Source organism: Gymnoscopelus braueri, assembly GCF_963280865.1.
Source record: "Gymnoscopelus braueri genome assembly, chromosome: 1".
Classification (NCBI taxonomy): domain Eukaryota; kingdom Metazoa; phylum Chordata; class Actinopteri; order Myctophiformes; family Myctophidae; genus Gymnoscopelus; species Gymnoscopelus braueri.
In genome coordinates, this window is record NC_137603.1 from 58,751,011 (window position 1) to 58,774,706 (window position 23,696).

Below are 23,696 nucleotides of genomic sequence, written 5' to 3' on the forward strand. Positions count from 1 at the left end.
ACCCAATACATACATTTGTTTTTATTCCAAACGTCTCACGAAAACGTGAAAGGCTCCCGTGATATATGCGCGAGACCGAGACGGGACGCTAATGATTGACATTAAATAATTCTCAATTTCTCTGTATTTCTCTCTCTCTCTCACTCTCCCTCTCTGAAACAAACGTTTCAAAACAAAAGTCAACCAGAGTCCAATTCAGATCAGAAGCAGTGTTGCCGTGTCCGCTTATTATAAGCGAGTTTCTTGTAAAAAAAATATTGGTGGTTGCGTTTCTTTTTAGCTTCCAAAGTGTAGTTGCTTATTTGGCTTTATTTCTTAATGTTGCTTTTTTTCTTTGAAAATAGTTGCGACGCGTTGTGAGCTTGTAGATCGGCTATTTTATTTGTATATAGGTTTAAAGTGCTCATCTGGCCTATAGTTTGTTGGGCTTGTTTTCATAGACCTGGTTGCTTATTTCTCACGCAAAACCTGGCAATACTGTTCAGAGATACGTGCGTCACACACACACACACACACACACACACACACACACACACACACACACACACACACACACACACACACACACACACAGCTCTCTCTCTCTCTCTCTCTCTCTGTGTCTGCAAGCCCTATTCCTCAAACAGCCCCATCGTCGTGCAGGATCGCTCACTCTATCAATCTGTTTATCATGTTTAAACTAATACAGCAGGACTGGACTGTCTACGGTAATATTGCGGTTCTATGCGGGAGGACTAGCCACGGTGCGTCTCTGTTGTATTAGACTCAACAGTGAATCATGCTGATAATAAAATAGTTTTCCCACCAGCTACCTCGCTGGCTGGTACTGTGCTTTGATTGGCTGTAGCACGGCTCTCATCGGGTCCGACAAGCCCAAATATCCAACATGGTAGAAAAGTAAAAATTATCGGAACTGCTCGCCGAGCGCAATTTATCGGGGTGTTTACACTGCGAGATCAACACCTCGCCGAGGAACGCCCGATCTGGACTGAGATCGGTGGTTTTCTCTGCGATCACCAAAAAATATCCCCGAGAGCCTTATCGGGTCAAATGTCGGGCAGTGTGTAGAGGCTATTAGTGAACCAATGCTCTACAGTGTAGGACATATGCAGGAGGGGCTTTCTTGTGTGAGCTCATGGCTAAGAATGAATACATTCCAAGGTTTATGTTCACTTTAATACATTTCTCACTCATCCAGTCAGCTTTGAAGACCCCCGTTTTTTTTCTTCCTTTTTTTTCAAAATGGGGGCTTCAGATAACTGAGACTCTGGATCATGTTTGAAGTGAACATGGTTTTAGCTTTACTCAAGTTGTCGTACCTCATACTTACATTTGCCTTCTTCTTGGAGTCATTACCAAGTCTTTGACACACTTGTTTCATGAATAATCAACAACTCTCTCGACTCTCTCTCTCGACTCACGCCTCAAAAACCGTGCCCAGATAGTCCCAGCTACTAGGCCTCCAAACCTTCTTTCCCATCCAAGTTTTAGAGGAAATTCTAATCCGGTTTTACATAATACATATAGCACAGTGACTGCCTAATCCCAGTTACTATAATGGTCTTTCAACAGAAGATTAGGGGGATTGTTTAATTAGAAGACTTCAACATTAACAGTCTTTGACACATTCTAATCATAACAAAATCTATGTAGCTAAACGTCATCTTTAGTTTCTTTTGTTTGCTGCTAAAGTTGCAAAAAACAAACACAAAAAAACGGTTCTCACGTACCAACTTTCAAATTGATATTTTATTACAAAAAAACAAAAAAACAAAACGACAACCTTCGATTCAACTGGTGTTGGCAACATACCAACAAGTTATTTTTTTTTAAGCTCATATAAATGAATGTCTCACCTTGATCACCATATCATTAATAAAAATAAACATTATTGAAGGTGACTAACAACAACAATGTAATGTAATGTGTGCCTTATCTTAATCAAAATATATCAGCTTATATTTTGTCATAGACATCATGGAACGAGGCATTAAGAACAAAAGCGTGTGTGCGTGCGCGCGCGTTTTCGTGTGTGTGTGTGTGGGTGTGTGCGTGTGTGTGTGTGTGTGTGTGTGTGTTGGGGAACAGAACACATACATTGGACATACACAGTCTTGATGAGGGCTGAGAGGCCCCTTGAACAAGATGGCTATTTTAAACCGCTCAACAGCTCATGCAAATCAACCCCCCCCCCACTGCCCCCGATAGACGGGAATGTGCCGTCTATGAAAAACAAATGGGATGGGGGTTCGGGATCAAATCATGAAACAAGAGCTGGGTCCTTGTGGTTCTTTATGCACTTTATGATTTCATATCGAAAATGGTGGCAAAAGAAATGACGTGAAATTACCAGAGAGAGAAAAAAATAAGAAAAAGATCTCCACTATAAAAATGAATAAATAAAAATGGCCATGCGTGAAGCAGGGCTGATGCGATGCAGAGCGCTTAGGGCTTTCGCGTGGGAACACCGTAGGCTGTGCGTGGGAACGGAGGCGTGTGCGGCTTCTCTCCATAAACATTTAATCTCCCGGGTTTCTTCAACATTCTCTCTCTCTCCACAATCTTCATCGTAATCCCACAATCCTCTCTGCTCCTCTCGCTTCATGTCCTTCAAGTCCAAGGAGCAACGTCATTCTCTCTCTCTCTCCCTCCCTCTCTCTCCCTCTCTCTCTCTCATATGGTCTTCTTCTCATGCATTGCCATCATTTTGATTTCCACCTCCCATACTTGCTCTCTCGCTCACGTGGGTTATGTGTGGTAACGGTATACATGTATTTATTATCTATAATATTTCCCCTTCCTCTCCGTCAGCCCAGTGGGTCGGCTCTTGTTTGGTACGTCGTGTGAGAACAGGTTTGGTTCCAGTCTGTTTAGTGGGTCAGCAGGAAGGGGAGGAGCTTATGTAGGAACAAGAGGGCGATGAAGAGGAGCGGGTCCATGGTACTCATCACGCCAGACCCTATGGGGGGAGAGAGAGAGAGAGAGAGAGGGAGAGAGGTCATTAACTCACTTTAACTAGGACCTTGGTTGTTTTGCATGTCTTTACATGCTACGGTAACCATCTAGCCTGGAAACCAGACAAGTCTGCCAGAGTGGAAAACATCGCTGTATGCAGATTATTGTCGGGCTAGTAAACATCGTGTGTGTGTGTGTGTGTGTGTGTGTGTGTGTGTGTGTGTGTGTGTGTGTGTGTGTGTGTGTGTGTTTGATGGTGAAGAGAACAGTCACAGCAGTTTCTTGCACAGTCCTAATGTACTCAGACTGTCAGTGTCACCCAAAGCTACATGTAAACATATGCATATGCACCACAATACACACACACACACACACACACACACACACACACACACACACACACACACACACAGGAGGAGGGAAAAAGAGGAGATTTGGAGAGACAGAGATCAGGACAGGGAAGGACAAAATGTCAAAACAGATTGGGGAAAAAAAGAGAGAGAGAGCCATTTGGCAGATGGGCTATGACTGTGTGTGTGTGTGTGTGTGTGTGTGTGTGTGTGTGTGTGTGTGTGTGTGTGTGTGTGTGTGTGTGTGTGTGTGTGTGTGTGTGTGTGTGTGTGTTTCTGCTTTCTCATACCAGTACTGTAGCGTCTATTGTTACTGGTTTAACTCACACCAGTACTGTAGCGTCTATTGTTACTGGTTTAACTCATACCAGTACTGTAGCGTCTATTGTTACTGGTTTAACTCATACCAGTACTGTAGCGTCTATTGTTACTGGTTTAACTCATACCAGTACTGTAGCGTCTATTGTTACTGGTTTAACTCTTACCAGTACTGTAGCATCTATTGTTCCTGGTTTAACCCATTAAGACCTGGAACTGTGTCATTTTTAGATTTGAGCTAAAAAGCATTATTTTACACTTTGGGCTATTCAAAAATAGCAGATATACAAGCTCATAGCGCGGCACCGAGTGCTGCGCTACGAGCTTGTAGATCTGCTATTTTTGAAAAATCGTGAAAATGTGTGCAAATCTTTGAATATACATATTTTTAAAGCGAACATTTTTAACTCAAATCTTTGCTTCTGGGGGTCCCTGGAACAAAATATTTTGATGGGCGTCCGCGGCCAAATACATAATTTTGGGGGTCCTTGACATGAAAAAGATTGAGCACCACTGATATAGAAACATACGTTTTTCAGAAAACTGTTGAGATTTAGGAGACATGTAGAATCGGCTTCAGGTCTTAATGGGTTAACTCATACCAGTAGCATCTATTGTTACTGGTTTAAGGGGCGTTTAAGGGGTGTGTTTTTTGAGCTGTCAACACCTGTGTGTCTGTCATGCATTTCAATGATAAAGACGCAGTCCTCTTCCCTCCGCCCGAACATCGTGCTTCAGAACTCTCTGCGCTCTCAGCGGCCAGCGTCCTTTTGGGTGGACCGCCCTGGCTGATTCAAGCGGCGATCGTTTAACTTTCGGAGAGGAGGTAATTTGACCCCCTCGATATTGTCTGGCTACCCCGGTAATTTACGACCCAACGTTGAATCGTAATTACAACGATGAGAAGTCTTTTTTTACATTGTTTCAGATAAGCTCTTTGTGCTATAATGCAGATGACGTTCGAGCACAGATAAATAGGTTTGAATGTTGCGGGCATCAATATTCTATTCTTACCGGTTTCATTCATACCCGCATAGCATTTAATCGTACTTGTTTAACCCATTCAATCCGGTGTCACTTTAAGATTCTTTGGCTATTCAAAAAAAGCAGATATACAAGCTCATAGCGCGGCACCGAGTGCCGTGCTATGAGCTGGTAGATCTGCAATTTTTTTTTTTTATCTTGAAAATGTGTGCAAATCTTTGTATTTATGTATTTTAAAGTGATCATTTTTACCTCTAATATTTGCTTCTGGGGGAATCTACAAATGTCTTCTAAATCCTAACAGTTTCTTTAAAAAAAAAACTTATGCCGCTATAATATCAGTGGTTCTCAAACTTTTCCATGTCAAGAACCCTCAAAATTGTATTTGTATAAAATCTATTTGGCCGCAGACCCCCATCTCAAAATATGTTGTTCCAGGGACCCCCCAGAAGCAAAGATTTGAGTTACAAATGTTCGCTTCAAAACATATTCAAAGATTTGCAAAACATTTCCAAGATTTTTCAAAAATAGCAGATTTACAAGCTCATAGCACAGCACTCGGTGCCGCGCTACGAGCTTGTAGATCTGCTATTTTTGATTAACCAAAGAAATCTAAAATGACACAGATCCATCACAACCTCATGGCCTTTCCCTTAGTGCCCTGAGGCCAAAACCCCATCACAATCTAATCAGGACTACTAATTATGATGATCTCTTCCATCATATTTGGGTTTGATTGTCAATCTAGTTTGTCAATCTAGACATGCTTTTGCAATAAAAGCAATCAATACACCCAAGCTACAGCATAACCCATCCAGATAAACAATTTTCTGTATTTGTTTTTTAAATTCCGTTCATGCGGGTTCAAACTAAGTTGATCCAGCTTTCACAGCTTGTTAATACCCCCCAAAATATGGATAAAGCCGTTCTGACCTTACATAGCCAGACAGGTAAAAGCCATGCCCCAGTTATTTGGATTTCCATAATGGCCATTAACATTAACACAACGGCTTGCAAACAAAGACATCAACCATTAAACACCAAAGATAATCCCTCGCAGGAGCTCAGCATACAGATTCAGATCCAGTCGGTTGATGAGAGTACTCTGGGCAGGTACAGTATCAGTCTGATTACTCTAAAACCCCAATATACACAGTCTTTGGTCAGTAATCAGATTACCCTCCTGCCCTCTCCATAATACGGATGTGACATGTTTGACCTCGGTCACAATGCACGCAATGATTTGATTATTGTATAGCAGGGGTCCACAAATGTTTCCATGCTGTGGCCGCCCTATTGCGAAATGGCTTTAAAATGTGGTTTTGGTGTAGCAGGAAAAAGACCAGTGGTTTCATGTACAGTAACCCATATGGTTGACCGCACCTTGCTCTCAGCTCTGACTGAGCTTGCTTTGTCTTACAGGCATGTTAGTTTACCAGCGGTGGTAAAAGTACCCAATTTTTTTTACTTAAATAAAAGTATCAATACTGCAATACTCTCTAGAAATACAGCTGTTACTAGTAGAAGTTGTGAGCGGCTATTTTCAAATAGCCAAAGTTTAAATAGGGCTGAAGTGGTTAATGTATGTTTTGTAATAATAATCTAAATCTACAAAGTAACTAGTAACTCTAGGGATGTAGTGGAGCAGTGGAGCCTCTCAGTGATTACATTGTGAGAGTTGTTTTGGAGTTTATATTATTATTGTCTCCGCCAGGCCGAAAGGCATGGCGAGAGAGTATGTTTTCGCCCCTGTCTGTCCGTCCGTCCGTCCGTCCGTCCGTCCGTCCGTCCGTGTGTCCGTCCGTCATTCTGTCATTTTGTGTACAGCTAATCTCTGGCACCGTTGGCTTGATCGCAGAGAAACTGTGCACACACACTCCCTGGATGCCAGAGCAGAACCTCTGCCCCAAATTTTTCACATGGGCCTGTTATAGCGCCACCAGGAGGCCGCTTTTTGCAAAACACATTTTTGGACAGTACTCCTACAGATTTTGGCCAAAAATCCCCCAAATCGGTACACAGCATCTCTATAGTCATTAAAAGAAACGGCTAATTTCAGATTTTTCATATTCCATCCTGATTGGCAAAAATTGGCTTTCAAAGTTTGCAGGAGTACTCCGTTTCGAACAAAATGCCTCAAATCATGAACACAGCATGCAATTTCCGTGAAATTTTGCTCACACATTCCCATTAGGCCGAGGAAGAAATGCCATTTGAAAATGTTCAAATCAGCCTCATGGTGGCGCTGTAACAGGCCGATTCGTGTTTTACCTATAACTACACCAATCAGTGTAAAACTTTGTATGCACACTCTCTAGAGGCCAAGGAAAAACCTTTGCCCTGCATTTTTCACATTTGCCTTTTATAGCGCCACCAGGAGGCAGACTTATGTAAAACAATTTTTTTTATATTAAGCCTTCAGATTTGATCCAAATTTCACGCAAATAGGTACACATGATCTCTATAGTCATGTGATCAAGACGGATCTGTTTGATTTTTCATATTCCATCCTGATTGGCTAACATTGACATGTAATGTTTGCAGGAGTGGCCTAGTGGCACTAGTGGCCTAGTGTTGTGGCAGCGGTGGCCTAGTGGTTAGAGGGGCGGCCTTGATACCGGAAGGTCCCTAGTTCGATTCCCCAATTCATCACATCAATCATGAATCACCGCTGAATAGCCCTTGAGCAAGGCTTCCATGCAGGGTCTGGCTGTAAATAAGTTTCGCACTTAGTCCAACACCCTGGGTAAACAACAAACTTTGCTTTGCTTTGCCCGTTTTGAACAAAATGCCGCAAATCATGAACGCAGCGTCCGATTGTGGTGAAACTTTGAATGCACATTTGCACTACGTTGAGGAACCTTTTAACATTGGCATGTTATAGCGCCACCAGCAGGTCAAAATTAGCAAAACACATTTTTAGAACAAATTGCCTCAAATCATGAATGCAGTGTCCGATTGCCGTGCACAGCCTAGGAATAAATGGCACCCTTTTCACATTGGCCTATTATAGCGCCACCAGGAGGCCATAATAACCTACCTGACCTGACGGAGACTTGTGCTCCGAGGAGCACTTTTTCTAGTTGTATATAGTTTTGCATTGGTCTCCTACCACAGCAGTGTCAGCCTACAGTATGCTGGATTATTGGCCCAGGAATGCGACAAGAACCAAAAATGACACTTTTTGAGATCATGAATTTACAGGGGCAGAAGAGTTGAGGGGAATTATTTTAGTGCAAGCAATGAACTGCAGTTACATTTTAAACATGCATGAGAATAGAAGTAAACATATCAAACATCAAAACAAATACATAATAGTATGTAATGAAGACAGAGTCCCTTGGTCTCTTTTGCAAAGAAAACATCAATAGCAGATATGAAAAAAGACCAAAAGACCAAAAGAAAAAAAAGAAGTCAAAGAGTAGCAGATATCAAATATGCATTAAAGCACGGGAATGGGAGTGCACCCACAAAGTGGTAGTAACAACGTAATAGGAGCAATGTAAGACTGGCGATATGGCTCAACACCTGTTCAGCAGCCTGACAGCCTTGCTGTGGAAACTGTCCCTTGGTCCGTCCATTTGGTATTTGATGCATGCGCGGCATCATCTGCCTGACGGTAGCAGCGTGAACAGACTGTGTCTGGGGTGGACGGTACTGTAAGTGTCTTTGATTATCCGCTTAGCCTTGGCTACGCACCGCTTGGTCGTATCTGCCCCCGGAGGGAGGGAAGCTCACCTCCGCCAATGTGCACCACCCTCTGTAGCGCTCCGTGGTTGAGGGCGGTGCAGATGCCATACCAGGTGGTGACACCAGGATGGTATCAATGGGGCTTTATGCGGGGGCCCGCCCTGAATTGGTCGAAAATCCCTTCATACTTAGTGGTACTAGTGATGCGTTGATATTTCTGGAGAACTATCTACAGGTTTAAGTCTACCGGCAAAATAAAAGCAGCCTTGGGGTGCGTGGTCTCCTGTTCACTGATCACTCTATACCAAGGGTCTTCAACGTTTTCAGGCGAAGGACCCCTTAGCTGAGAGAGAGATGAAGCAGGGACCCCCTCTATATTGTATACATTTGTATTTCAGATTATACTTTTTTTGTTTACTTGGTCTGCTCTTTTTTCCCTCTACACCTATACGCCCACAACGCCTCGCAGCGCGAGGCGTTGTGAGCTTGTAGATCGGCTATTTTTGGCTAAAGTTCTCCTCAGAAAAGGGATGCTAGGGTTCAAGTGGTTAAGGTAAAAAGAAAAATCATCTCACACAAAGACTTGGCGGACCCCCTGTAGTAACTTTGAGGACCCCCTAGGAGTCCCGGACCCCCTGTTGAAGACCCCTGCTCTATACAACTCGCTTAAAGGTGATGTGTGTTGAAAAGAAAGATTATTAAGTTACAGTAGTCATTGCTAGTATTTGTTCAGTAACAGGGGTCCTCCAGCTCTTTAGTAAAAGGAAAATACATTTCCATTTGGGTTACCAATTTCATCCAGTCAGGAGAGAGAACCCCATTTATCAGAACCCCATTTGTCAGCTTTATAATGGAACCTGTAGTTCCAGTTCCAATGTCGTCTCTGCTCATTTCTTTTGTTTCATCACTTCCGATTTCACTTGTTTGTCCTGTATCCTGCATGATGAGGGGATACACACACACAACAGTAACAATTACAGCAGTAACATCCTGAGGTAGCCGTTGTCCTGTCCGTGCGGAACACAGAATCCCTGTGGCGTGATCAATGAATACGGGCTCCCCTCTGACATCTATTATGTGGGGCAAATTATGCAGTTGTTCCTGGTTTTTCTATGGAATTGCATTATGCAGCAATAGTTTGCATGACTTATCGCACAGGGACTGTGCATTCTGGCCCGATGTCTCAGCCGAAGTAGACGTCCACCACGCGTCCCTCTTGCGTGTTGTGCCCGTAAGTCAGTGGTTCTCTAATTGAGGGTCTGGGGACTTGCAGGGGTCCACAGCAAATGTAATGATAGTTTGGAGCCAAATTTGGGAGTTATGGGGGTCCGTGGACTAAAGGCCAGTCCACACCGATGCAACTCCTTGCAACCATTATCCCCAAATGGCACCGGTCTGCAACTGGTCAGTCCAGACCGCTGCAATTTCTTGCAATTACTTGCAAGTGGTTGCAATTAGTGACTAGTTGCATTGGCCATGCATTCCTTTCCATTCCATTAGTCATTTAGCAGAAGCTTTTATCCAAAGCGACTTACAATAAGTGCATTCAACATAAGTAGTCTTAAGTGCATTCTCTTCTAAAACAAGCAACTAAGAGTATACCTAGCGCTAAGGTAAAGGTCAGTAAAATGCCAGTCATACCAAACTGTGGGGTCCTTGAAATTAAAACGTTTGAGAACCACTGTGGTAATGAATGGGATGGCTCGTTCAGCGTATCCAAACAAAGCATTCAACTTGGAAAAATAAGTGTTTTGTGAATAGTATCAGTTTTAAAATTTTTTTTGCTGGGAACCAACTTGCAATTGCAATATTTTCAATACCACAAAAGAAAAGACAAACAAAAAAACAGAAGCTCCCCGTGAAATCTGAACATAGGCCTACTTTGATTTGTAGGACATTCGGACACACACACACACACACACACACACACACACACACACACACACACACACACACACACACACACACACACACACACACACACACACACACAGAGATACAAATAGAGGCACAGATACAAATGCATATCTATCCTGGACATGTGCAGATGGGATTTTGAGCGGCTGTCAAACCAAAGACAAACACTTTGCCAAGAGATGCCAATGTCAGCCATGGTGGCAAGCATTGCTTCGCTGTTGCATTCTGGGTAGGCATGTATTAATGCATTAACTCAAACTCTGCATGCACTCCCTGTCTGTCTTGAGTCCCACTCTCTTCCATAAGCCCTCATCATTCCCATATGGTCCTATTGTCTGGCTCGTCACTGACACACACACACACACACACACACACACACACACACACACACACACACACACACACACACACACACACACACACACACACACACACACACACACACACACACACACACACACACACGTACACATGTATGGTGCCAAGTTATCATATTTGTCAGCCATTTTGTCATCTAATTTTTGGTGCAGTGGTAAAAAAAGTAATCATTAAAACAAATCACAGCATTATGTTTCATAACACTGTTGAACCATGGGTGCAAAATTATGTTATTTCAAATCCGTTTCAAACATCAAATCTGGTCATAAATCAATGACAGTTTGTCCAAACACCACCACATTTGCTGGATATTTTTAATTAAACATTAGACTGTTTAAACATGTCCCCAAAAATGTTTTTGAAATGGACCAAATGAACCAGTTGATGTTGCTGGAAAAGGACATGGCCCAAATGTGGCCTTAAATGAATGAGCAATGCCCTGAATGTGAAAAATTCAGATTACCATGTTATTGAATAATTTATCCTATTCCATTGTATTACTAGTGTTACTGTTAAATATACTGTAGCTTATAAAGTAAACCTTGAATATTGCTCTTAAATGTATCATGTCATCAGTCTGAGAAGACAGTAGTAAACAGATGTGTGACAATGATGGATGGGTTTAACAACAGTATGTCAGTACCTCTCGGCTCTATGAAAAATAAACAGCTGCTATTTGTTTTGAATAGAGATGAATTAGGAGGCAGAAAGGTCAATTGCTCATCAAGCTCAACTCCACTAAATGGATTCATCAAATAAAATCTGTTGAAAGTCGAGCATGATCAAGGTGCTGCGTGGCCATTTAAAACAAACAACATGACAAACAACAAAATGGATCCCAGGTCTCTTCATGAAAACACAATAGGGGAGAGAGAGAGACAGACAGACGTGTGTTCAGAGTTATTTGTCTGAACTGCTTTTTTTTTTTAAAACAAATTTGTAACAACAGCATAATATTGGTTTGGGATAAGCAGGTGAGATTTAGAAACCCCCTAGGATTTATAAAGTTAATCTCACCTCACTTAACAACAAAAAAATACTAAGTAATACAAAAAAACATACATTATTTGGCAACATAAATAATACAACAAATAGATTTTCAACAGTATGTTGAAAAATCTGAGGTATACTTTATTTGTTTTTTATCTAAAGTTCAAGCTCAATTTGGCCATAACGACATAAAACCTATTCTATCCCTATTCTGGGCATGTCATAATGCAAAAATGCCGAATATTGCCGATCTACAAGCTCACAATACAACACATTGAATTGTGAGTAGATCGGCTATTTTCGGCAAAGAGATTCTGTGTAGATGGGGAAAAAAAGAGGCCCGGTAAATTACTGTACTGTACGTAGGGTTTAAGTGGTTAAATGTACACAGTGTCTCATGCTACTCCAGTCTCCCTATAAGCACTCGTAAACACCAATAATGTATTCTCAAACAATGCAAAGCAACTATACATTCAACCGCTATTCAAACGAGGAAAGGAACCTGACTATATTCTCTCCTATGTTAGTTTGGGATACTCAAGCTGTATATGAAAAGCTTCCATGCCTCCTTTCATCCACGTATCCATCTATTCATCCATCCCTCCATCCGTTCGTTCGTTCATCCATCCCTCCATTCATCTCTCCATCCCTCCCTGCATCACCTGGCGTCATCCAGCTCTACCATATTAATTGCTCCTGTCACTCAGTGCGATGACATTGCAGGAAATTGACAGACGCACGCCCCCGCACACACCCACACGGTCCTTCACTTCCACACCTCCCTTCAACCCGGCCTCTATCAGCTGCTATTACATGTGGTTAAGGCAGGAGAGGACAGGAAAAAGAGAGAAAGGCAATCATTCAGAGCGGCTGGAGTGCTATTTAACCTTCACCATCTGCTGAAGAATTACGCTGAAAGAGGAAAAGCACCCAGAGACAAATTCCTTTTGAGTTCCGGTTTCAATATGGAGGTGTCAGTCACCGAGCCACTTTACAACGTCTGACACATGATGACACCGAGGCAAGGATGCCTGCATGTCTAATTGACAATTTGAATGGCCGTCTCCACTAAAGGGACAGGTGTGTTAATGGCTGTACATCACTTGGCTGCGGCGTTCGATATGTAAAAATAACAGACAGGGGGACATTTTATTAACCACTTAAGGCTTTTAAGTCCTATATACTTTGTCATACAGGAGCAGAAATGGACATTCTACAAGCTCACAATGCGTCATGATGTGTTGTGTCGTGAGCTTGTAGATCTGCCATTTTCAGTATTTTCTTTAATTACAATACAATATATATATATATATTTCTTTTTTACAAATGTTGACAATCGTGCCCAAAATAGGGATGCCTTAAGGTTAAGTATTAAATTGATATAAATATCAAACATATCAGACAGTCTACAATAGGCTCTATGCACAGCAGCCATATTGGAAAAACTTTGGGCACCTTCCTTACTTCCTTCACAGGTGTTACCAATGGTACTAATGAAGGCTCTGTTCCATTTAGTGTAGCACAGTGGTTCTCAAAACTTAAATTTAAGGACCTCCATAACTCTGAGAGTGTACAAATGGAACCAATTTGTACACTTTCAGAGTTACACACCCGTAAGGGGCCATTTGGAACCCCCTCAAGGAACCCTGAGAGTGTTTCCAGTGAGCCAACATGCACAATATCAACACCCTGACTCTGTTTGACCAGAATGGAACCGAGCCTTCATTAGCATCATTGGGTAACACCTGTGAAGGAAGTAAGGGAAGAGGCCCCATTTCTTTCCAATATGGCTGCTGTGCATAGAGCCTATTCCCAAAGGTAATGTGTGGATTTAAACATATCCCCATCAGCAATATAAACGAATGAGCAGGGGAGGGGATATATCAAAAGCAGAGTCATGGATCCCCACGGTATAATCAGTGGTAGTTAGTGGTTTGACCCAGGGGCTGGCTGCATGACATTTAAGAACCAATTATTCGCCGTCACTGTTTGTTGCAAATCTTTCCTGTTGTTTGGATGGGGAATCGGCGCCAAGAATCTTTACCGGAGGGTGTCAAATCTGGCATCAGAGGAAATGCTGATGCCAGCCACATTTTTACAGTTATTTCTCTTGGCTTTGAATCTAGACGTCCAGATGTCATAGTTTAGACACACCCTGGTGAAGGCGGCTTAGCTGCTGAAACGTTGGTTTTTCTTTAATGTCTTCATAAATTATTACACCGGAGTGTGCGGCCACTTTTATATATATATTTTTATAGTTTAGGCACAGACAAGACATTCCACTTACGCTACTGGACTTGCACCATTTAAACACTATTTATACTTTGTTGACCGGAGTCCCCCAGGGCTCTATACTTGGTTCCCTCATTCCCCCCCCCCCCTGTACACTAAATATCTCCATCGAAAATATCCAATCTAAAGTTTCCAACGCGTTGTGAGCTGACGTGCCAATTTTTCACAGAATGTTCTCCTATTATGACGTGCCGTCGTGCCCAGAATAGGGACGCTAGGGTTCAAGTGGCTGACGGATACATATTTTACGTGTTGTGTATAGCAACATGAGCAAAGAACAGTGGAACTGCTGATCTTGAATTATTCAATTCTACCATATTCTACATCACAGTAACTGACTGTATTACACATAAGTTCAACCTGTCCGAGCAGTCCATCTTAAATCATCATTAATTTAAATAACCACAGTACTAAAGTATTAAAGGGCGTACAGCACATGCAGGAAACATGCATACGTCAGCTGACAGGTGCTGACACATACTGTATAAAAACAAAGTGAAACTGTGAAACATAAGAGACAGACAGAGAGACAGTTAGACGGAGGAGACAAACTTAAGGGATAGTTCACCCCCAAAATGACTTTTTTTCTATTGATTTGTCAGTCCATGGAGACTTGAATGAATGAATATTTTTTAGTTTTTGTCGCATTCCTAAGCCAATAATTCCATGACCAGTGGACCGGTAGGCAACGGTTCCGGTAGGAGACACAAAGGAGACTCTTTGTGTCTCCTACCGGAACTGCTGCCAGTCATCAAATTATTGGCTCAGGAATGCCAAAAAAAAAACATGGTTTCAAGTCTCCATGTGGTGACTAATTGATAGGAAAAAAAGTCTTTTTGGGGGTGAACTATCCCTTTAATTATTTATTCTCAAATATTCTCAACTCACCCTTGTGGTTAGAGTGTCCCCGCCCTGTGATTGGGAGGTCATTCCCTGGCTGAGTCATACCAAGGACTATAAAAATGGTACCCTATGCCTCCCTGCTTGGTACTTAGCCTCAAGGGTTGGATTGAGTTAGTCCCTGCCAGTGGTGCAAAGTAACTAAGTAAATTTACTCAAGTACTGTACTTAAGTAAAAAAAAATTCCAATACTTTTACTACTCCACTACACCTCGGATCCAAATATTGTACTTTTACTCCACTACAATTATTTGAAAACTTTAGTTACTAGGTAGATTTTGATTATTATCACAAAACATACATTAACCACTTCAACCCTACATACATTTCGGCATTTGAAAATAGCCGATCTACAAGCTCACAACGCGTCGCGATGCGACGCGTTGTGAGCTTGTAGATCTGCTATTTTCAAAAGATTCTTATACATTTCAAAACTCGTGAAATTGGACCTTCTGCATAATGAGTACTTTTACTTCTGGTACTATAAGTACATTTTGATACCATTACCGTTGCACCTTTACTCAAGTACATTTTTAATTCCGGACTTTCACATCTAACGTAGTATTTTTACATTGCAGTATTGATACTTTTACTTAAGTAAAAAAAAATTAGTACTTTTTCCACCACTGGTCCCTGCGACATACAGTATTAGCATCTTTTGTACTTACTTGTACATCAAGCTACCTCGCACTAAGGAAACAGGAGATAGGCTTCTAAACTATGAGGGAACAATTTTGTTCACAAAGCCTACTTACTTTTTCTTTGAATTCTCATCTGTGTGATGCACATGGCAGTACAGGAGAGCATTGCATTGCCAGTAAACCACTGGCATCATAAGCTGCATTTATTGTTGGACGCTTTAGTGCTTAATTTGACAGATGATTGTTTGCATTACAGGACCATGGCGGAACATCTTAATTTAAAATGAAAAATAAAATATTGATAAGCCACTATGGATCAGTTTATTAGCTAAAGAATAAAGATCCACTTAAATGACCTGCATCAGTTTTCATTATATTGGATATATGTTGACCTAAATATTTCACCCTCAGGAAATGTTTGTTATGAAGTTACAGATCACCATTGTGCATTTGACTGTAGTTAATTAGAATTTGCTCTCCTTGTTCTGTCTATATGATAAATGGTGTTATGGTTCATAATTTAAACTAACAAATGGAAACACGGTGCCGTCTTGTCCGCTGCACAGCAAAAACCTCAGTGTTCATTCATCCATTTGTAACTCCAAGAGTGTTCCAATTCTGCGGTCCATTTTGTACTCTCAGAGTTAAATGAACACTCAGGACTTTACAGTGTACTTTAGCTCAGTATTCAAGGTCAAGATACAAAAGTCTTCAATAACAAACAAACAAACATGCATACATAACTAACAAACAAACAAATGGGCGGGGGGGCATAGTATGTCCTCCATTTATGATTTATAAAAAAACGTTGGTCAAGATTGGTTGATGGTTACAATAATAATAACACTATTAATATAACTATACCATGCCTATTGAGTCTTATGTCATTGTCATTGAATTATGCATAATTTGATCCTCCAGAATTTGGTTATTCAATTATGATCCGCAGAGAACATCCAAACGTAAGCACCAATAAAAAAATTAGAAAAAGAAAAAAAAAAGACCTCTGCCTCAGACTGGCTGACCTAGTCTGAAAAACAGACTAAACTAAAATCTACTGTTAATGTTTTCTGAGGTGTAGACTGCAAGAATATACCAGGATTTGAATCGGTAAGCTTACTAAAAAAAAAAGAAGAAAAAAAGAAGAGCATCTAAATGAACGATGAGGACAAAGGCCCACATGCAGAGCTGCCGAAAGATGAGATTGATGAAGTTGAAGAAAACCCTGAAGCAAACAAATCAACATAGAACATCATAATGATTTGACGATTGATTTCAGGAGAAAGATGTAGTTTTAAACCATCAAACAGCTTTAAAGGTGCAGGTTAATAAAATGAGATATCTGTCAGCATCAGACACTTCAAAGGATGACAGGCAAAGCTGAACATTGTAGAATGTTGCATATAGCAACCACATTGTTTATGAAGGCAGTCAGGGACTACTATATTATAGAAATGGTCATTGTAATGAAATTGTTAAGATATATATTATTTTGACATAAACAAAGTTATTCAGATGGCATGTTGTTTGGACAGATGCTAGGTTATGTGTTTACCTGGTTCCTTGAGGCACTACATTCTCTTTGCACTCTACATGCAGTGGTGTAAAGTAACTAAGTACATGTACTCAAGTACTGTACTTAAGTACAATTTTGAGGTATTTGTACTTTACTAGAATATTTCCAATTGTCTATACTTTTACTTCTACTCAACTACATCTCAGAGGCAAATATTATACTTTTACTCCACTACAATTATTTGAAAACTTTAGTTACTAGTTACTTTGCAGATATACATTATTACATTATAAAACATACATTAACCACTTGAGCCCTATTTTATACCTAGGCTATTTGAAAATAGCAGATCTACAAGCTAACAACGCATCGCGATGCGACACGTTGTTAGCTTGTAGATCTGCTATTTTCAAACATTTTAGTAATTTTACTTTTGATACTTTAAGTACATTTTGATATCAATACTTTTGTACCTTTACTCAAGTAAATGTTTAATTGCAGTATTAATACTTTTACTTAAGTAAAACATTTGAGTACTTTTTCCCACCACTGTCTACATGTTACTATTTACCCTGTTGTATTGTTTGTTGACTAGGGCTCATGCTTACTCTGCTTACCTTAATCTCACACTTGTAAATCACTCTGTATAAGACATGCTAAATGCTTAAATTGTAATTGGGATGTTTCCTTCATGTTGCTATATTTGGAAACTGTTTACCTTATAATTCCCCTTAGCCGTGACATGATCATGATACGCAATGGCCTGTCATGAGTTAATCCTTAGATTATTTATGATTTATGTTTCGACACCCAGAAACACTATAGCCCACTTCCCCCACATAGTCTAAAATAAACACTGAGTGTGCTTGCCGGTACATTAGCAAATCGTTGCTATTGGGTGGAAACCTCATATGTCGAAAGCTGTTACTTGTCAGGATTGGAATTCAGAACTAGCAAAAATTGCTGATCTGCAAGCTCAAAACGTGTCATCATGAGGCGAATAGGCGATGCGTTTTGAGGTTGTAGATCTGCTATTTTTGCTACTTTTGTGTGACACTGCTGACGAAGAAAGGCATTAATGTACGGAAAAAAACATAAAGCGTTAAAAGGGGATAAGAGGTTACTGCCCGACAGCAACAAAATGCTGGATTGAGCTTTTTCGTGAGCCCTGTTATGATCAAAAACGGTTATGTAATCCACGTTAAATTACCTGCATGGCCAAATGTTAAATATTGTAACTTCCTTCATTTTGCTTAAAGTAAAGGCAAATGTATAAATTACATGACATATATTTAGTTTGAGAGCTGTACTTTATAAGATAAGACCTGATTCCCATTGTGAAATTCAGGAGTCATATCAGAAACGTGAAGTACAAGATATATACAGGTACAGTAAGAGTATGAATAACATCAAATAAATACATGAACAAAATTATATCAATAAATATAAATGTACATGAATTTACATCTATTGCCTATGAATGGATGTACAGTCTATCAAATAAGTGAATGCGTGTTAATATTAGATGAAGGACAGAGAGAGGAAAGACAATTATGATGATCTGGTCAACTGCTCAAGGACATATTACAAGTGTCTGTCACACATAAACAAAAACTATTATCACGGCAGTTATCATACAAAAGGTGATATCACTAGTGTTTGCTACATGAAAGGTGTGTTGATGTATTAAATGAAATGATGGCACATTTCCCATTATAACATTTTGTCCTTTTGTCATGAAGGGTAGTGTATGTCATTTGGCTCAAGGTTAGAGTATTTTGGTTAAGGTAAGGTATTTGTGAAATGGTTATAGGGTAAGCTATATTTCAGTTCAGATAAAGGTTAGCGTAAAGATTAATAACACAACATCGCAGATGAATTAAGCTACATTGGACTCTTTTCATTACTAGATTTGCCGTGAGATCAGGCTTCCACAAAAGGCTTCAAACGCACACATTGCAGAGTTGCAGTGGATAAACGCTGACATTTTTTAATCTCTAGGTCGAGGTCTATCTTGGCAGCTCAGCCACACATTTCGCATGACACAGACCTAATTGTGACATTCTGGATTAGTGCCATCACCTGACCTGTGGCACATGACATCCCTGTCTGTCTCTACTGTACTGTTGAAGCAGAGAAGCCTCTTTAAGCTCATGGCTCGCTGCGCTGCTGCATTTTGCATTGTTTGGTTTTTCCCTGCCAAGTCAAATTCCTTCCCAATGCCTCGCTTCGCTGAGGACACGCAAGGTGGCGTGATGATATGCAGTCTACACGCGCACGCACGCGCGTGCACACACACACACACACACACACACACACACACACACACACACACACACACACACACACACACACACACACACACACACAGAAAAAACACACACAGAAAAAACACACAACTGAGCTCAACTCAAGCATGAATGCATATGCACACACCCACACCCACTTGCATCACACACATGCATCCATCCACATGCACGCATGCACACATTCAGAACCACTGCTGCATGTGTACATTTTTCCAGAAATGCACACATAATTGATTTTTAAGGAATGATTAATTCATTCAAAATCATATTTCCAAAACATCATTATTGCAATTTCAATCAACCCAAATTAATAATACAGTACAATACCAATACAAGTCACGAATACCAAATAACAAATTCATTCAAATTCCAATCCAGCGATAGTCGCAGTTAAGAAAGTCTGTATTGTAACCAACACGCGAATCCTTAGCATTTATTTAAAGGGGCTATAGAGCATTGGTTCTCAAAGTGGAGTCCGGGGACCCCAGGGGTCCTTGGGGTGGTTCCAGGGGGTCCCCAGCAAAAGTAGTTAATACAGCATCACAATCATTTGAACCACTTTATCCAATTATATGTTGGCTATTCAAAAATAGCAGATCTACAAGGTCACACAGCACGATGATTTCCAAATCATGTAGACCACCTGTCCATTTGCAAACTGTTTGAGAGCTTCTAGTGACTTCTTTATATTCATCAGAATTATAAAGACTCACGGCACATACTAGACATGTAAAATGAGCTTTGATCTTTAGATGAGGCAGAAGATTGCGATCGCTGCTCAACTCCTCCACACACCATTAATGAGACCTATTTTTTTTTCTTCTAAATAGTGTTCCCTGGCTCGCCTCAGCAATGTTCCTCTTTTGAGCCTTGGAGAACTACAAAACAGTGATTACACAACAACTAGACGCTATAAACCTCCCAATGACAATGGCTGACACTCAATCTGTCACATGATATTGTGGGGTAGTTGCCCTTGCCCTATTGTAACATTGCACCTGCCTCCAAGTGTCTCTTAATGGGAATAAAAAAAAACAGAAAGTACTTTGCCCAATTAAAACGGAAGCAACATGGATAAGTGGTGGCTGTCAGCTTATAGAACAAATAAAACAATTACTTTGGTTACAATTACCTGCTGAAATTATTAATACTATTATTTCCCCCACAATCATAATGATTGAAATGGAACCAAATCAAACCACACATGTATATTTGGTTCCATTTATACATTCTTCTGATTTAAAGGTATAGGGTATTGTTAGTGATTTGGTTTTAACCTTTCTTTGTTAAAAGGTTAAAGCTCTTTATTCTGATAGTAACCGTTGCTATAGAGTGTTTGTTCAGTAACGGATCTCACCATCTCTCCAGCTCTTTATTAAACAGAAAATACATTTTCAGGTAGGTGAAAAAAATTCAGCCTATCAGGAGAGAGTACCCAATTATCAGCTTCATTTTTATCCCAGTTCCAATTGTGTCTGCTCATTTGTGTCATCACTTCCAATTTCACTTGTTTAATTCTCTCTTTATTCTCAATCATGATTGGATAAAATTGGTATCCTGAGCTGAAAATGCATTTTCTGTTTAATAAAGAGCTGGAGAGACATGGAGACTTACTGAACAAACACTCTATCGCAATGAGCACTATCAGACTATAGAGCTATTTAACACTTATTTTTTACCCTACCTTTAAATTAACACCAATTGTCCCCTGAAGACAAGTCTATTAGACCTCGGTTACTGTGTCTCTGTGCTATAGAGTTCACCCACAGAGACAGAAAGAACTACTCCACCGGGTGCAGCTTCATCTCGTCAGTAGGTGACATTTAGAAAAACCCAGAGACAGAACTTCCTGTGGCGTAGATTCCCAGCCACTGAAAGGAATCTCAGCACGCAGTCATATCATTATTCATGATGCAGTCATGGGACTCACCGACTTCAATATGTGGCAGCCTGTTGCATCAGCTTTTCCTACCTGATGTCCCTCTGGGTTTAATACAGACGTTATTCATGTTCATTATTTTCCCCTGTTCATATTAGTATACTCTCCCATGCTGTTCATCACTCTGTGTATATGACTCACACATTGATGTGGTTTTTAGAGGAGGAGGGGGGGAATAGGCCAGCATAGTCTGACAATCTGACAGACATCTAAACATAGTCTAATGCAGCAGCCACTATTCACTTAAAATGATGTCACCGAACATCTAGTAAATGGTGCATTTATATAGCGCTTTTATCCAAAGCGCTTTACAGAGATTGTGCATTACATTCACACACATATTCATACACCGATGGCGGAGGAAACCATGCAAGGCTCGGTGTCTTGATCAAGGACATTTCAACCGTAACTCATCTGGGGGAGCCCGGGATCGAACTGGAAACCTCACGGCTTCCATCCGGCCGCTCTATCGGCCACTCTACCCCTGAGCCACTGCCGCCCCTAGTATTATCTAGCATAATCCTACGCATTCCTAACATAAATATGTAGATGCAATTACGGTAATAACTGTTAACCACAGGTGACATAAATTACAAGCATTCAAAATTGAATGATGCTTGCAAGCATTCATAACGCCTTAGGCGTTGTGAGCTTGTAGATTGGCTATTTCCAGAGGGAAAAAAATTGCAAATTAAGTACAGAGTGGGTCAAGCCCGTAGGCTATTCAATAGCCTATGGGAGACAACGCATATAGACAAATAGGCCTATTTTATGTTTCAGGTTGTTGTTTTGAATATATATTTTAAAGTTGATATGGCTAAGTGAATGATTTACTATTGTGTCTCTCTCTGCCACTGTTGACCACATCAGAGATTTGTTTTCCAGACCACATTCTTCTGACTATAAGACACCTCATAGTTTGTTCATTTGGCGCCGTTATCTCTGTGGTCGTATCGGTACGTGTCTCAGCGCTGTGTATGCAAATAGGCCAGGTCCGGGACCTCTAGAGTTGCATCATGATCCAAATAATCCAGGGAGGAAAAAAAGGATTAAGATTGTACAACCTACAGTTCAAGAATTATAGACCAGAATGTGAAGTGGGCTATTATAACGCCTCTATGAGGCCATTTTTAAAAAAAAATGTGGAGGTTCTTCCTTGGCCTACTGGGAGTATGTGTGCAAGGTTTTACCACAATTGGACGCTGTGTTCATGATTTGTGCCATTTTGTGCAAAATGGGCCACTCCTGCAAATTTTGAAAGCCTATACTATTGTCACGGTTTGAGTCCGGACGGAATGTAGGACCCAAGAGCAGGAGAGACGGAGGCATAACGGGTAGGTTTAAGGGGTTTAATAACTCAAAAGGTAGGTATACAAACAAGGGACTGAACTCACGATGCAACATCACGCAACATAATACAATGAACAAGCAAGGACAGGTTGCAAACACAGGGCTTAAATAGACAGGGAAATAATAAGACACAGGTGAACTCAACAGACAATCAACACTGGGATAGGCTGAGGGACTAAGAGGACACAGGAGGAGAACATGACTAATCAACAGGGAGGTGAGACAAGACAGGTAACGGTAACTAGGCACAACAGGAAACAATACTACAAAATAAGGTACAGAACAAAAGCAGGGCAACAACAACAAAGTAACAGAATAACAAGACTACATACAGAACAGAACAAAGGCCTAATAAGTCCAAGACCTTATAAGGGCAGGAAGGTCTAAATAATAAAGTCAGAGTGCGCGGCCCGAGGAACGGACCGTGACAGGCCTACAGAACAGGCCTAAAGTGTCCACGACCATATAAGGGCAATGGCGGTCTAAATAATAACATCAAAGTCCACGGCCCGAGGAGCGGACCGTGACAACTATATATATATATATATATATATATATATATATATATATATATATATATATATCTCGTCTCTGTCGCGTGGAAACCTCATATGTCCAAAACTGTTACTTTTCATCATTCAAATTCTAAAATAGCAAAAGTAGCAGATCGACGAGCTCAAAACGCGCCAATTCGTGGCACATTTCGAGCTTGGAGATCTGCTACTTTTGATGCTTTTGTGTGACGCTGTACGTACGCAGTACGATCAAGTAGGGCGTTCATTTACAGAAAAAAAGTTAAAATATGGAGATAAGAGGTTTCAGGTGCTAGCTACTGTATGATTTCCTCTTGCAGGTTTCTAAGCTAAATGTTAGTCAGGTAAATGGGGTAGGGACGGTACTTGGTTTCAGACATTCTGGGAAAGGGGGAACTGAAGCCAAAAGTAAAGTTGAGAAGCGCTGAGGTAGTGGGCTGGAATGTTTTTTTTTGGTCATATTGCAGCAGACGTGGAGGGCTGGCGCCAGGTGCATCATAAGAGCCGAACGGGCTGGGGTTGTGCTGATAGACACATACTGTGGAGAGGATAAGGGGAGACAGGCCCTGGGATTTGCAGGGGGACACTTTTGGTGAGACGTGCGTGACAGCACACTGGCTCAGGGTGACAAAGT

At 40.9% G+C, this 23,696-nt stretch overlaps 1 protein-coding gene across 1 annotated transcript in view; it reads right to left on the reverse strand.

Annotated features, from left to right (window-relative positions):
* Window positions 1–1,843: 1,843 nt before the first annotated feature.
* vstm2b (V-set and transmembrane domain containing 2B) overlaps window positions 1,844–23,696 on the reverse strand; it is a 31,949-nt gene continuing 10,096 nt past the window's right edge. The window contains exon 5 of the mRNA XM_080433865.1: window positions 1,844–2,959. Coding sequence (XP_080289991.1) covers window positions 2,871–2,959 — 89 coding nt within the window. The 3' untranslated portion in view covers window positions 1,844–2,870. The remainder of the gene's footprint in view (window positions 2,960–23,696) is intronic.